Here is a 12,605-nt window from a genome sequence, read left to right as displayed (position 1 = left end):
GTTTGTTTGAGAAAGCTTTACACTGAAGAATGCTGTAAAAAGAATCACGATTAGAGCGACAGCATTAAATTTTAGTTATAGAAACAAACACAGCAGAGCGTAGGTATTAAAAAGCAGATATTTAAATTTAATACGAACCATGCAAACCTTTTATCTGCTGGTCCGAAAATATGTTACCACTCTATAGTACAGCGGTACGTATAGCACCAACTTGAACTGAACGTGAACCTCAACTAAATCTGCCTCGGCACTGATCGGCCAAACTTTCTGTGTTTACGTTTACTCACGTTTCGTGTTTTTACTGTGCTGTGTTCCGCTTATTTCACAACCGTACGCAACAAACAGTAAACCGAACAACGGTGCGGACGCGCGCGGTGCGAATGCGAAGGCATCGATGTTGGTAGAGCATCGAAGGAGGCGGCACAGAATGGCTGCGTTCGTTCGTGTTACGGACGTAAATGTATAGACATACGACCGACGCGTCGGATGTTTACTCACACTGAGTTTGTTACCAAACCGAAGACTTCGTTGTATGATAATCTATTGATAATGACCTAATCTTTCACGATAGAATTTATTTGTGATAGCGGTTACAGTTCCGGGTGATTTACTGTGAAACGGAAAATATAACCGCGAGTGAGACGGTGGTGACGAAGCTTGTACATTACTTTGCTTTTTGACGAAATTACAAAAAGTTGTACAACATCCATGCCGCTTATACTGCCTAGATCACTACATGAACAATCGCGCAGATTGAAACACGTTTTTTAATGTGAAGGTCGTCAGAGTCCTATGTGAAGTAGTAGAGGTGTGGAAAAACGTACCGTTTGTTTGTGTTAGCAGCGCAAATAATGTAAACAGCAAGGGTGACGTCAATCTCGCCCTATTCTTCTACGGGTATAAAAAAATGCATAAACATTGTGCCGTACAACGATGACACTAACACACCTATACTTTTTAGCATATTACGAGCACAAACATGCCGCGTTTGCCGTACCTAAGTAATAGTGTACATAGGTCAGAGTCCAGTTGCTTTTTACTGATTTCAGCACTTGTTGCCACTAGAGTGACTGTATACAGTATATAGTCACTCTAGTTGCCACCTGAGAGAGAGTCGCGAAGACGGTCTTCTTTTTCTCCTGCTTTAGCTGTTCTTCTTCTTCCTATTACGTTTGCTTTCATTTTCGGGCAAATAAATAAAACCTGTGCGTGAACATCTCATTGGACGTGTGAAATGTGCGTTTTATAATAACATATTTTGGTGTTAATTGGCCCACGGGTATTTTAGTTTTTGCAAAAATGTTAGTTTACAATTGAGACAAACAAGACTAATTCAATTCCAAATGTGTTTTTTACAAAAAAACACCGGCAGAAAACTTATGAGAATTATCAATACTTTTCCATTTTGGGCCAACGATAACGACTGGCTGCATTTGACAGATCGTACTGGCTGCATTTGACGTTAGAATTTTTCCTCTTCGCGAATCTCTCTCAGGTTGCCACTATCGTTTTATAGGCGAATTCGAGCAAAACTAAGAGCTACCGTTCGCTACCTGGTTGTGATTATTGGAATTACAAAAAAAGTGCAATTCCCAAAATGCTTGCTGGCACCTATATGGAACTCGACTTTAAATGTAATATTTTATTGAATTAATAACAGTGGGAATGATGAAAATTGATAATAAAGGTAAGAAAAAGCATTACCTTTCATTTGATATATATTGTTTCTGTTTCGGGAGATTATTAGAGCTTCGCAAGTGTATTTATGTTTACGAACTGATAGGTTATATGTTTGGTTCTTTGCGCAGATGATGCTTATCACGAAAATAAATCCGTTAGCATTTGAAAACACATTGGAACACACTGAAGACTGAAAATAATTGGTGATTCTCTATAGGCGAATTCGAGCAAAACTAAGAGCAACCGTTCGCTACCTGGTTGTGATTATTGGAACTACAAAAAAAGTGCAATTCCCAAAATGCTTGCTGGCACCTATATGGAACTCGACTTTAAATGTAATATTTTATTGAATTACCAACAGTGGGAATGGTGAAAATGGATAATAAAGGTAAGAAAAAACATTACCTTTCATTTGATATATATTGTTTCTGCTTCGGGAGATTTTTAGAGCTTCGCAAGTGTATTTATGGTTACGAACTGTTAGGTTATATGTTGGGTTCTTGGCGCAGATGATGCTAATCAAGAAAATAAATCCGTTAGCATTTGAAAACACATTGGAAAACGCTGAAGACTGAAAATAATTGGTGATTCTCTATCCAGGATATGTAAACTTTACAGCTGACTCTATGTAGTTTTGTTTCATGCGGTACAAAATCAAACATTAACATTTTTCTGCCATAAAGTTAATTAATTCGAATATTTTCACTTACCTTAACGTAGATAAACAAATTTCTTCCAATATTTCGCTATCTAAATTCCTGACAATTGAAAGGGTTAATCAAAAATTGCATTTAATTTCAGCTTTTTTCAAAAATGAATGGAGCTTGACAGCGATTTTACTTTTCATCACTTTTTTTATGCAGCGCCTCCAAGCGGGCGATAGCTTGTCAAAAACGCCTATTGAGAATAGAGTTGCTAGTACAGTTGGATTTCGAATTTGGCAACAAACGCGTGTCACCTATGTAGCCAAGATCGAGATCGCGCCAAAATCGAGATCTTTTTCAACCTAAATAAGTTCCCAAACGCAACATACATTGATTATTTGTCAATATGTTTTCGCTGTTAGTCATTTTGACGTAGGACTACGTCTTTCAAGAAGGTAGCTGGTATAGGGGGTGATTCCAACGCGAATGGTTGGGTTTGATTGCGAATAGTGTAACCGTTGTTACTAATTCTCCTTAGGTTTTTTTAAATGTGCTATTTTTTTTAATAACTGTTGTATTTCTATGTTAGTAATTGTTAGTAGGATTAAGAAATGAGAATGTAAATATGTATGTTAATTTGTTAGTAGGTTTTTTTTGTATGCCAGAAGGGCATTGGGTTAAAAGGCCACTGCGACAGTTTTAATGATTGTCTTTTGTGGCAGGCCCCGATTGCTGTACACAGTTTACGGACCACTCATACCCATTGATGGAGTTGAGTGGGATAGTTGTAATCCTGTGCCCCAATTCGGTACTACATGGTTTATAAAGCCAATGACTGTTTTGGGATTTAGGCTCCATACCTGATATGGAGTAAGAAGGAAACTTCCTAAGAAGTTGTGCCCTGATAATGCAAGAGTTCCGCAATAGCAGAGTAGATGCGCTGAACTTTCAGGTTCAGAGTTACAAAAGCGGCAGATGTCGGATGATACCTTGCCGATATTCTTTAAATGGTAAAGAGCGGGGCTGTGTCCTGTTAGGAGTCCCGTGATTATGCGTAGTTCACTACGAGTTAAATGGAGTAGTTTTTTAGCTACTGTAGGGTTTGGGTAGATAAACTGTTTGGCTTGTCTACAACCCTGTGTTTGATTCCAACGGGATGCTATTTCTAGCTTTTCCCATGTCATCAGTTCGTCTTTCACGGCGGATGTGGAGGTGCCCAGAAACGGTTCAGGACCAATAAATTGCTGAGCTGATCCTTGTCTTGCTAGGTTGTCAGCAAATTCATTGCCCTCGATACCGCAATGACCGGGCACCCAAAGTAATAAAACTTTGTTTTGGCGGGAGAGCTCCCTCAATGCTGTGCTGCACTCTCAAACTAATTTGAACACGCATTTGGCGGACTTGAGTGCCAGTAGTGCTGCTTGGCTGTTCGTGAAGATACCGATTTTCGCATGCCTGTACTTTCGTTTCAAGCATATTGTTGCACAGATGTATATTGCATATACTTCTGCTTGAAAAACGGTGGGCCACTTTCCTAATGAGATAGTTTCCCTGATGCCGGGTCCGTAGACTCCGGAGCCTGTGCAGGCCCCCATTTTTGAACCATCTGTAAAAAAGCAGATAGTTCCAGATGGAAGATCGAGCCCTCCATTATTCCACATTGAGCGATCTTTTTCAATCACCTCATACGGCCGTCCATATTGGGCCTGCCTTCCATGCAGTCAGAGACTGAAGTTACTAAGGGTGTCAGATTGAATTCCCGAAGTATGCGAAGATGGCCGATTTGGTCACCTTCGAGTATGGTTTTACTCCTTTGCAACCGTAGTGCGCCGAGCTCTGCTTCCTTCTTCACATGAAGATGCAAAGGCAGTAAGCATAGCATTGCCTCCATGGCTGCAGTAGGTGTTGTACGCATGGCACTGGTAACTGTAAGACAGGCCAGGCGCTGAACTTTGTTTAGTTTGGCTTGGGCTGTCACCTCATTCACCTTTGGCCACCATACGACTGCAGCATAGGTTATCCTAGGCCGTGCAATAGTAGTGTATGACCAAAAGGCTAGTTGAGGTTTCAATCCCCAGGTTTTGCCAAACAGTGACCTGCATGCCCAGATAGCCGAAGTTGCTTTCTTAACAGCATAATCTAGGTGGGCAGCCCAGTTCAGTTTTGACGTAGGACTACGTCTTTGTTTACTATACTGGGACTGGGTAGCACTTTGTAAAAACGAAAAATAGAAGTGTAACGTTTGAATGAAATATTTCAAACGCTAATAGCTACTATACTACTGAACCCCCGTAGAACCCTCGGGCAGCAGGCCCTAATCATAAAAGAGGACCCTTCTCGGTGACGCCAATACGGTATCGTCCGTCGCCCATCGATTGTGTCAAGGAAGGAAGACGCCGAAGACTCCATTTCCCGCCAAGCCAGCCATCACTCCGCCATTGCATTTTGCTGGGACGCCAGCAAATTGCATCAGCCGAAGCTAGTCGGCATTAGCCAAGCCAGCAGCAGAACCAGCAACGAACCCATGCGATCCGGTACGTACCGTAGTGAAGCCCCGTAAATTGCCCACAGAATACACCACACACCCACAACACCTGTTCTGTTTAATAAAACAAATCACTTGCTAAAATAGAATTTTAAGTTTCCAAAATTCTAACAGCCTAGGAATACCGCAGTTGTTGCACGATTTGTCCGCGTAGCCCCTCCGATTGTCCAGTGCAAGCCGACCCGGTGATCCAAGATCTACGGTCTTTTGCTCTGTGAGCTTTCTCGGGAGTACTGTCGTCCCAAACAGTAATATCTTTGAAATTAAATTTTGAGGGATCAAAAGGCACGAGCCGATGCAGAGAAGCGTTCGGTTTCGGTTTCAAAAATAAATTGATTGATTGAACTTGTTTTGGAGCCTTAAACAGAAAGTGGATTATTGCTAGTGAAATTATTGCCTTTCCTCAATACTGAAAAGTATACAAAAAAGAAATTAGTTTTAAACATATAAAGCAAGTCCTAGTCATCGTTTCCACTGCGGTAAGTTTAACGATCAAAAGTGCTCCGGACTTTTCCGGACTTTCAACGGAAAGGTCCGGTCCGGGTCCGGAACGCTTCGTTCGCCCAATACATAAATGAATCTTTTTTTGCATTTCATTGTTCACCTTTAGACGCGTATTGCATTGATTTTCTGATGTCCAGAAGCAGTTAACTTCATAATTGAGTCCTCTTGCTGTTCAATTTTGCGAACCGTTGACCGATCAACTCCATATTTTTTAGCAATATCGGATTTAGATATTTTTTTGCTTTTCAACATAGATAAAATTTTATTTTTCTATTAGAATGCAAGACTTTTTCGTTTGGGCTTCTCATTATTTTGTACCTTATTTGACATCTAAGTACGTAGAAATGTTTTAAGGGGAAACCGAAAGTGGCTCAAAGATGGCTGGGTAAATGGCTACCATTCGTAGCATGTATTGTCTTGCGCCTTAAAAATGCATCTGTATTGGCAGAGCACGCTTTCGCCACGTAATCAGTGCTTCCAGTGCTGTTATAATTTCCTAAAACTTGTAATTCAATTTATCGATCTGCTATGTATCAATAAACGCTCAGCAAAACATAATTGCTAATGGAAAATAGATTTAACTGATCATATCGATCATTACGTGTTCATAAAAGCGAGTATTATTTGGAATTAGTTCATAGTTATTTGGTTGCGCACATATTTCGTTGAACTAGCGATTTCCGAAAAAGCAGCAACACAGTATCAAACTTTCGTCACATCAATGAGCTTTTAAAGAGCTTTCAACTTTCGCCGCATCGATGAGCTTAGAGTGAAGTAAACAAACAAAACGCAAACGGAGGAATCAAAAACGCAATCCGATGCAAGCGGATTAATTAAACATCCTAGTGATCCTACGCATTATTCAGTTGCTGCTGTTAATTTTGATTGAATCGGAATGCCTTGATAAAGAAAACAAACCCTTTTTCGCGATGTTTGTAGTCAGTGCGGTTGGCTGCGGATCAGCTGTTTATGTTTGCAAGCTCCGCTATTTGACATATATTACCAATACTAATGCAATATTCAAATAAACGTTTAGGTTTTTAACGAACACATGAGATGTACAGTACAGTGTTTGTCGCACTAACACAATAACGTTAGCCACTTTCGGTTCCGCCTTAATTGATTGCTTTACATTCGCTTTGAAATTCGAAAACACTTGGTCTTGGAGTTGACTACGATTTACGTTTTTCAGGCTCTAAATAGGGAAATGAATGTTTGTACTTTCAATCTAGAATGTCCTGGATAGTATGACCATACACATACATATAAAAACTGTCCGTGTGTGCCTTGCAACTTTACTAATACATATATGAAATGTAAACTTGTCATCGTACATTATATTCCTCGCCGTGCGGACAATACGTAACAACAGTGCGAATTGTGTATGTACATATTAGGCCGTATGAATAGAAGAGTTTGTTTTACGTTTCCCATAAGATTTACTCGAGAAAAGCAAAGCAAACTTTTATGCATATGACCTATTATGTTGTGCAGATGAACACATCCACATTAAACGTGATAGTGATATGAGCAGAACATTTTAGCATGAATTTTCCACTCCAGTCGCTATTGACGCGAAGTACACTCAAGTCGCTTTTTACGCGTAGGATACGTCCCGCGTAAATCAAAACTGCGTAAAAAAACCAGCGGGGTGGTGTGGCTGTCAAACTACATACATTATTCATGTCCCACTCATTGATTTTGGTACTTTTGGTTCTGGTGCTTACTTAAAGGCTTATTCACTTTGAGACTACTAAAACTAATTAGAAAGCAGTTAAACACAGCCTTTTAGCTAAAATTTAACCAATATTGGCTGTTATTTTCGGTATTCTGGCTGGTTCTAAGTTGTCGCCGTCCATGGATGGTTAGTCCGCAAAATTTTGACAATTTCACACCCCTGAAAAAAACCGCGTAAATTCCGAAAATCGCGTAAAAAACCGCGTAAATTCAAAAATTCGCGTAAAACAAAACTTTGTGGATTTCAACACTACGCGAAAAAATAGACGTTTTGAGCACATCCGCGTAAATTCCGAAAATCGCGTAAAAAATCACTTAAATTCCGAAATTCGCGTAAAAAACCGCGTAAATTCCGAAAATCGCGTAAAAAAACCGCGTAAATTCCGAAATTCGCGTAAAAATAGTCGCGTAAAAAACCGCATAAAAAGCGACTTCAGTGTATACGTTCCGCGAATGGGTGTAACAACAGGGGCGAGGGGGGCACTATGGTCGAAAAAGCAAAAATTCCAGACAAAAATCAATGTCTCGAAAACCATTGGCTCTACATATTTCATGTATTCAGAAGATTTTGTTTAGAAAAAAAGACCTATCTTTTGGTATAATTAGTCATTGGGTGGTCCACTTTTATTTGTTATAAAAATTTTAACTTTTTTATCTTGCGATATAGAGCAATACTTTCTACTACAAAGTTGTAAATAATTTATTTTACAGAAACTTTGCTGAAGAAATCAAATACGGGCTCACGTACGGGCTCATGGAACAACACGAGCTATAATGGGAGTCAATTATAACAGAATTCGAACCCAACTTTTCCCCAGGCCCTGCGGATCGTAGATATTGGTGAACCGTTGGACCACAGCGGGCTGAATATGGAAAAATACTCACTTTTCAAATGCGTTTTTCTCAGAACAGGAGAAGTATGGAAAAATGTCATTACATGAATTTTGTAGATCCAGGTACGTACTTTTAGACCATTCATTCCGTTTTCGAAAATATGTGCCAACGGAAGTGTGAGACGTCGTGAAAAACTATAATAGTTTGAATCGAAAACTTCTATATCTCCCTTCAGACAATAGATAGCAACTATCTAGAAGTTTTAAAAAATGCAATATTTTACGCTCTAAAACTCATCCGAACATAGTTTTCAAATTGGGTTTCAAATAAAAAAGTTAGAGCAAAAAACAGCTTTTTCAAGATCTACCCTGACCTAATCTAGAAAATTCATTGTATAGCCATACACAGATGAGATACAAATTTGATTTCTTCAGCAAAGTTTCTGAAAAATAAATTATTTACAACTTTGTAGTAGAAAGTATTGCTCTATATCGTAAAACAAAAAAGTTAAAATTTTTATAACGAGTAAAAGTGAACCACTCTAATAACTAATTATACCAAAAGATAGGTCTTTTTTTCTAAACAAAATCTTCTGAATTCATGAAATATGTAGAGCCAATGATTTTCGAGATATTGATTTTTGTCTGGAATTTTTGCTTTTTCGACCATAGTGGGGGGGGGGGGGGAGTTTCAAAGGAAAATTTGTTCTCCACATTCAACCGCGTATAATCCTGAATTCACTTAAAACAGTCGAGTAAAAACCGCGTAAAAACGATACCAGTGTTTTTAAATCTTGAGTTTAGTAATTGTAAATAACATCAATTTCAAATAAACCGATTATTTTAACATTTTACAAAAATAAAAAATAATGCCAAAATCGAAACCCAACTATAATAGGTAATACATAATATGTTATGAACAATTATGGAACGTAGAATGGCGTATCTATTTTTGCTATTGAACTAGATCCGAAAGTAATTTTATCACATAAAATGTTGTTTACGGTGAATTTTATTATCAGTGAATATTATAAGTATATTATCGACACTCTACGACCTTTAATTTAGTAGCGAAAATAATTGGTCAATTTCATGCTCAAATGTTTACGTTGGCATCACTCCATATAAACGTCCGTTCCCTTGGCAACGTACAACAACGACGGTCGCGGACTCGGAATTGCAATCGAAACGAAGTGAAGTTTTTCCTATTAATTTAAGTGAACAATTTGGGCAAAATGATTGTAATACCTCTCTAAATAACTGTTCGGCTGGTAAATTAAAGTTTTTTGTGCCTCAAGTTAAGTTTCGCGAGTGATTTAACGATTGAAACGGCTGAAAAACTTAATGAAAACCCGACGGCGAAAAAGCGAAAATATAGTGATGAATATTAATTGGTCACTAATCTCAGTATTTAGGGTGATTAATGACCGAAAAAGTAATAGAACTTATAGAATGCAATGTTTAGTGCTTCGAGTTGCAAGAGCTTATTGCGGCTAGCAGGTTAGTTGAAATAATTTTCTATTTTTGTGATGGTTAATTTTTCATACTTCGCTTTTGTTAGTGGTATTTTACAAGAATACATGGTTTTAGACAATTATTGAAACACTCACAACACACGGTTTTGCAGAAGACCGCAAATCTCTAGGACCTTTTTGTGTAAAGCATATGTTGCTAAAATGAGAGCAAAAGACGCTAGGCAAAAAGTTCCACTTTTCGCCCTTCTGGATCACTGTGCGGTGGTTTCGAAGCAATATCAGTGTCTAGGAACGATGAAAGATAAATAAGGTTGGGATCATTAACTCTTAAATATCTTCTGATTTCAGGGAACGCGACATTCCGTGAGGACATACAATTTAATGCTCTCTTCAAGCACTGAACAAAATGCAGAAGCACTTGATATGCATTTGATGATGGAAGAATTACAGGAGACGCCAGGAGAAAAATCTTTCATCGTAAATATCACATGGTAACGGTACTATCATTGAATTCAATTACCATTTTTCCCCCGTTGGTCGAGCACAAAACGTGCAGAAAACGCGCCTTAAGACGTTTATGTTTTATGTCGGTTGGTCGTTACATGAGCTCCATTGATTTATACATACAAAGGTGAGTCTGCTTAGAAAATTTACTGCGATTGAGTCTTCCACTTAGGATAAATGGAAAGTAGTTGCTGATAGAGATGAAAAACGAACATTCGTTTCATTAGTTTTTGTACAAAGGTTTGTTATCACGAACACACTCTATCTTGAAAGCCAAATTCATTATCAGTAAACAAGAGTGACTAATCTTCGGACATGTGTAAACGCTGAATCATTGGAAATTCGACGCGTCGGCGCAATACGTAACGAACTCATTTCATTTCATTTTTTGGCAGTTTACTTTTAATCCGCGACCGAAAAGGTCGCAATTACAACAACACTGACACAACCATTTAGCGCCGCCGCCTGTGATGCTGTCGAACCGAGCGTCCGTCTGATTTGTTTATTTGTTGTTTGGTTTCCATTTTCAGGTTAGTAGCATTGATAGCGTTCTATCGATGAATCATATATCTAATTCACATTTCTCTTTATTCTTGACTGTGCAGCTAACAAGATTAAGCTAATCAATGGACACTGTGAAACAGACAGATGCTGGTACGAATACGGGTTTCACTACAACGAAAAAAGAAACTCGGATTGGAAATGCAGCGCCTCAAAAACTGATCGGTCATGGAGCCCACACCAACTCTGGTAACAGTAAAAAATGGACTCCACTTCACTATGCAGCTAAAGCTGTCTACACTGAAGCCGCTTCGACATTGATCAACAACGGGGCAAATATCCGTGCCCGTTCCAGCGAACGACAAACGCCACTTCATGTGGCGGCTAAATATGGAAATCTGCGAGCAGTCCAGTGTTTGTTAAACGCTGACGCGGAGATAAATTGCTTCGATTCCAAAGGCTGGGCACCGCTTCACTATTCGGCCCAAAAAGGTCACACCGAAATTGTAAAACACCTGCTTGCCGGTGGAGCCAACGCAAACTTTGAAGGAAATTATAAGGAAACTCCCCTCAATTTGGCAGCTCGCAAAGGACAAACGGATGCGGTTAGGTGTCTGATCAATGAAACAACAACGCTTGATTTACAGGATAGTAACGGATGGACAGCACTTCATTATGCGTCCTTAAACGGATTCGAAGCTATCGTTACACTGTTAATCGCGCACAAAGCTAACGTGAATGGTCTCACAAACCGACAGGAAACCCCGCTTCATTTTGCAGCTAAAAAAGGCCACACTGAAATTGTCAAACTTCTGCTAGATTCGTCAGTCATGGTTGACTGCCAGGATTGGCATGGATGGACTCCGCTTCATTACGCAACAAGGAAAGGTCATAGCTCGCTTGTCCACCTGCTGCTTGTTCGGGGGGCTAACATCAACGTAACAACCAACGAAAAGCTGACTCCGCTTCACTTTGCTGCTCGGCATAGTCGCATCGGCTGTTTGAAGCATCTTATAAACCAATCGACAGCTGTCGTCGACTGCGCCGACAACAACGGCTGGACACCGCTTCATTTTGCAGCGTATCTTGGATGCTCAGAAGTTCTGAACCTGCTGCTGGATGCTGGGGCAAACCCTGGGGCAGTTACAGTGGTCGGTGAAACTGCCTTTCATTTAGCAATTTATAAAAACTGTAGTGAAATTATTTCACGCTTGTTTGATGCGGTTCCCGTTGATCAACCAGATGGCCACGGGTGGACTGCCCTTCATTACGCTGCCAAATTTGGACAGTTATCTGTGGCTCAACGGCTGCTTGCCGCCGGAGCCAAGGTAAATGCCGTGACCCATCAGATGGAAGCACCGCTTCATTTCGCCGCCAGAGAAGGACATCGAAGTGTTGTGGAATACCTGTTGACGCAGGAAGCCGCCGTAAATGGCGTCACGGTCGATGAATGGACACCTCTTCATATGGCTGCTTTTCATAATCATCCGAACGTCGTGCAGCTTTTGCTAGTTCATGGTGCGAGGGTGGATGCCGTGACAGATAGTGGAAGCACGGCTCGGCGGTTGGCAGAAGTGGCTAACAATATGGATGTGGTTGAGTGTTTGGATAATTTTGGTGAACAATGCGATCAACTTTTGACGAGGAGATAGAGTGCGTCATGCGTCATTCCGAAGCAGCGTTTTGAGCACTTCTCCACCCACAATCAAGCTGTAGAACTGCAATTGTGGAAGTTGCGTGCCAAAAAATGATCTACGTGGAGATTAAATGCGATAGCTTTTGACGAAACTTGCCAATCTGACGGTGCGTGGAGATGCGGATTATGACTTACGTAACATAAGAGGCCAGCGAGAACCTTTATGGAAGCGATGAATGATGAATGCAGACAGGTTGTCAGGGAATAGCTCGATTTTTACAAATTTATTGTTTAAACTTCATTGCTTGCTATAACTTATACTTTCCAATACTAAAATACTTTAATTGCAAGGTCTAAAGAAGTTCAATAAATTCAAAATGTAAAACTTGGAAGACATCCCAAAATATGTAGCAAAAGTAAAAAACCCTGAAACCCATTAAAATGGGAGCGGGATCTCTTATCCCTACCTCCACGCGGTGCCGGCTGGGACGTAACCGGGCCTAGGGTCGATCAAATACCAGTCTTTGGTTGCGTGCTAACAGGGAA

The 12,605-nt window shown here is 40.0% G+C and overlaps 1 protein-coding gene across 1 annotated transcript; it reads left to right on the top strand.

The window, feature by feature from the left end:
• Nucleotides 1–10,548: 10,548 nt before the first annotated feature.
• On the top strand, nt 10,549–12,075 carry LOC128739332 (ankyrin-1-like). The gene has a single exon (XM_053834811.1). It carries the CDS (start codon nt 10,549–10,551, stop codon nt 12,073–12,075), a length of 1,527 nt encoding a protein of 508 aa, XP_053690786.1.
• Nucleotides 12,076–12,605: the final 530 nt, after the last annotated feature.

Source organism: Sabethes cyaneus, chromosome 3 (genome assembly GCF_943734655.1).
Source record: "Sabethes cyaneus chromosome 3, idSabCyanKW18_F2, whole genome shotgun sequence".
In the NCBI taxonomy this organism is placed as follows: Eukaryota; Metazoa; Arthropoda; class Insecta; order Diptera; family Culicidae; genus Sabethes; species Sabethes cyaneus.
This window is presented reverse-complemented; position numbering and strand designations above follow the sequence as displayed.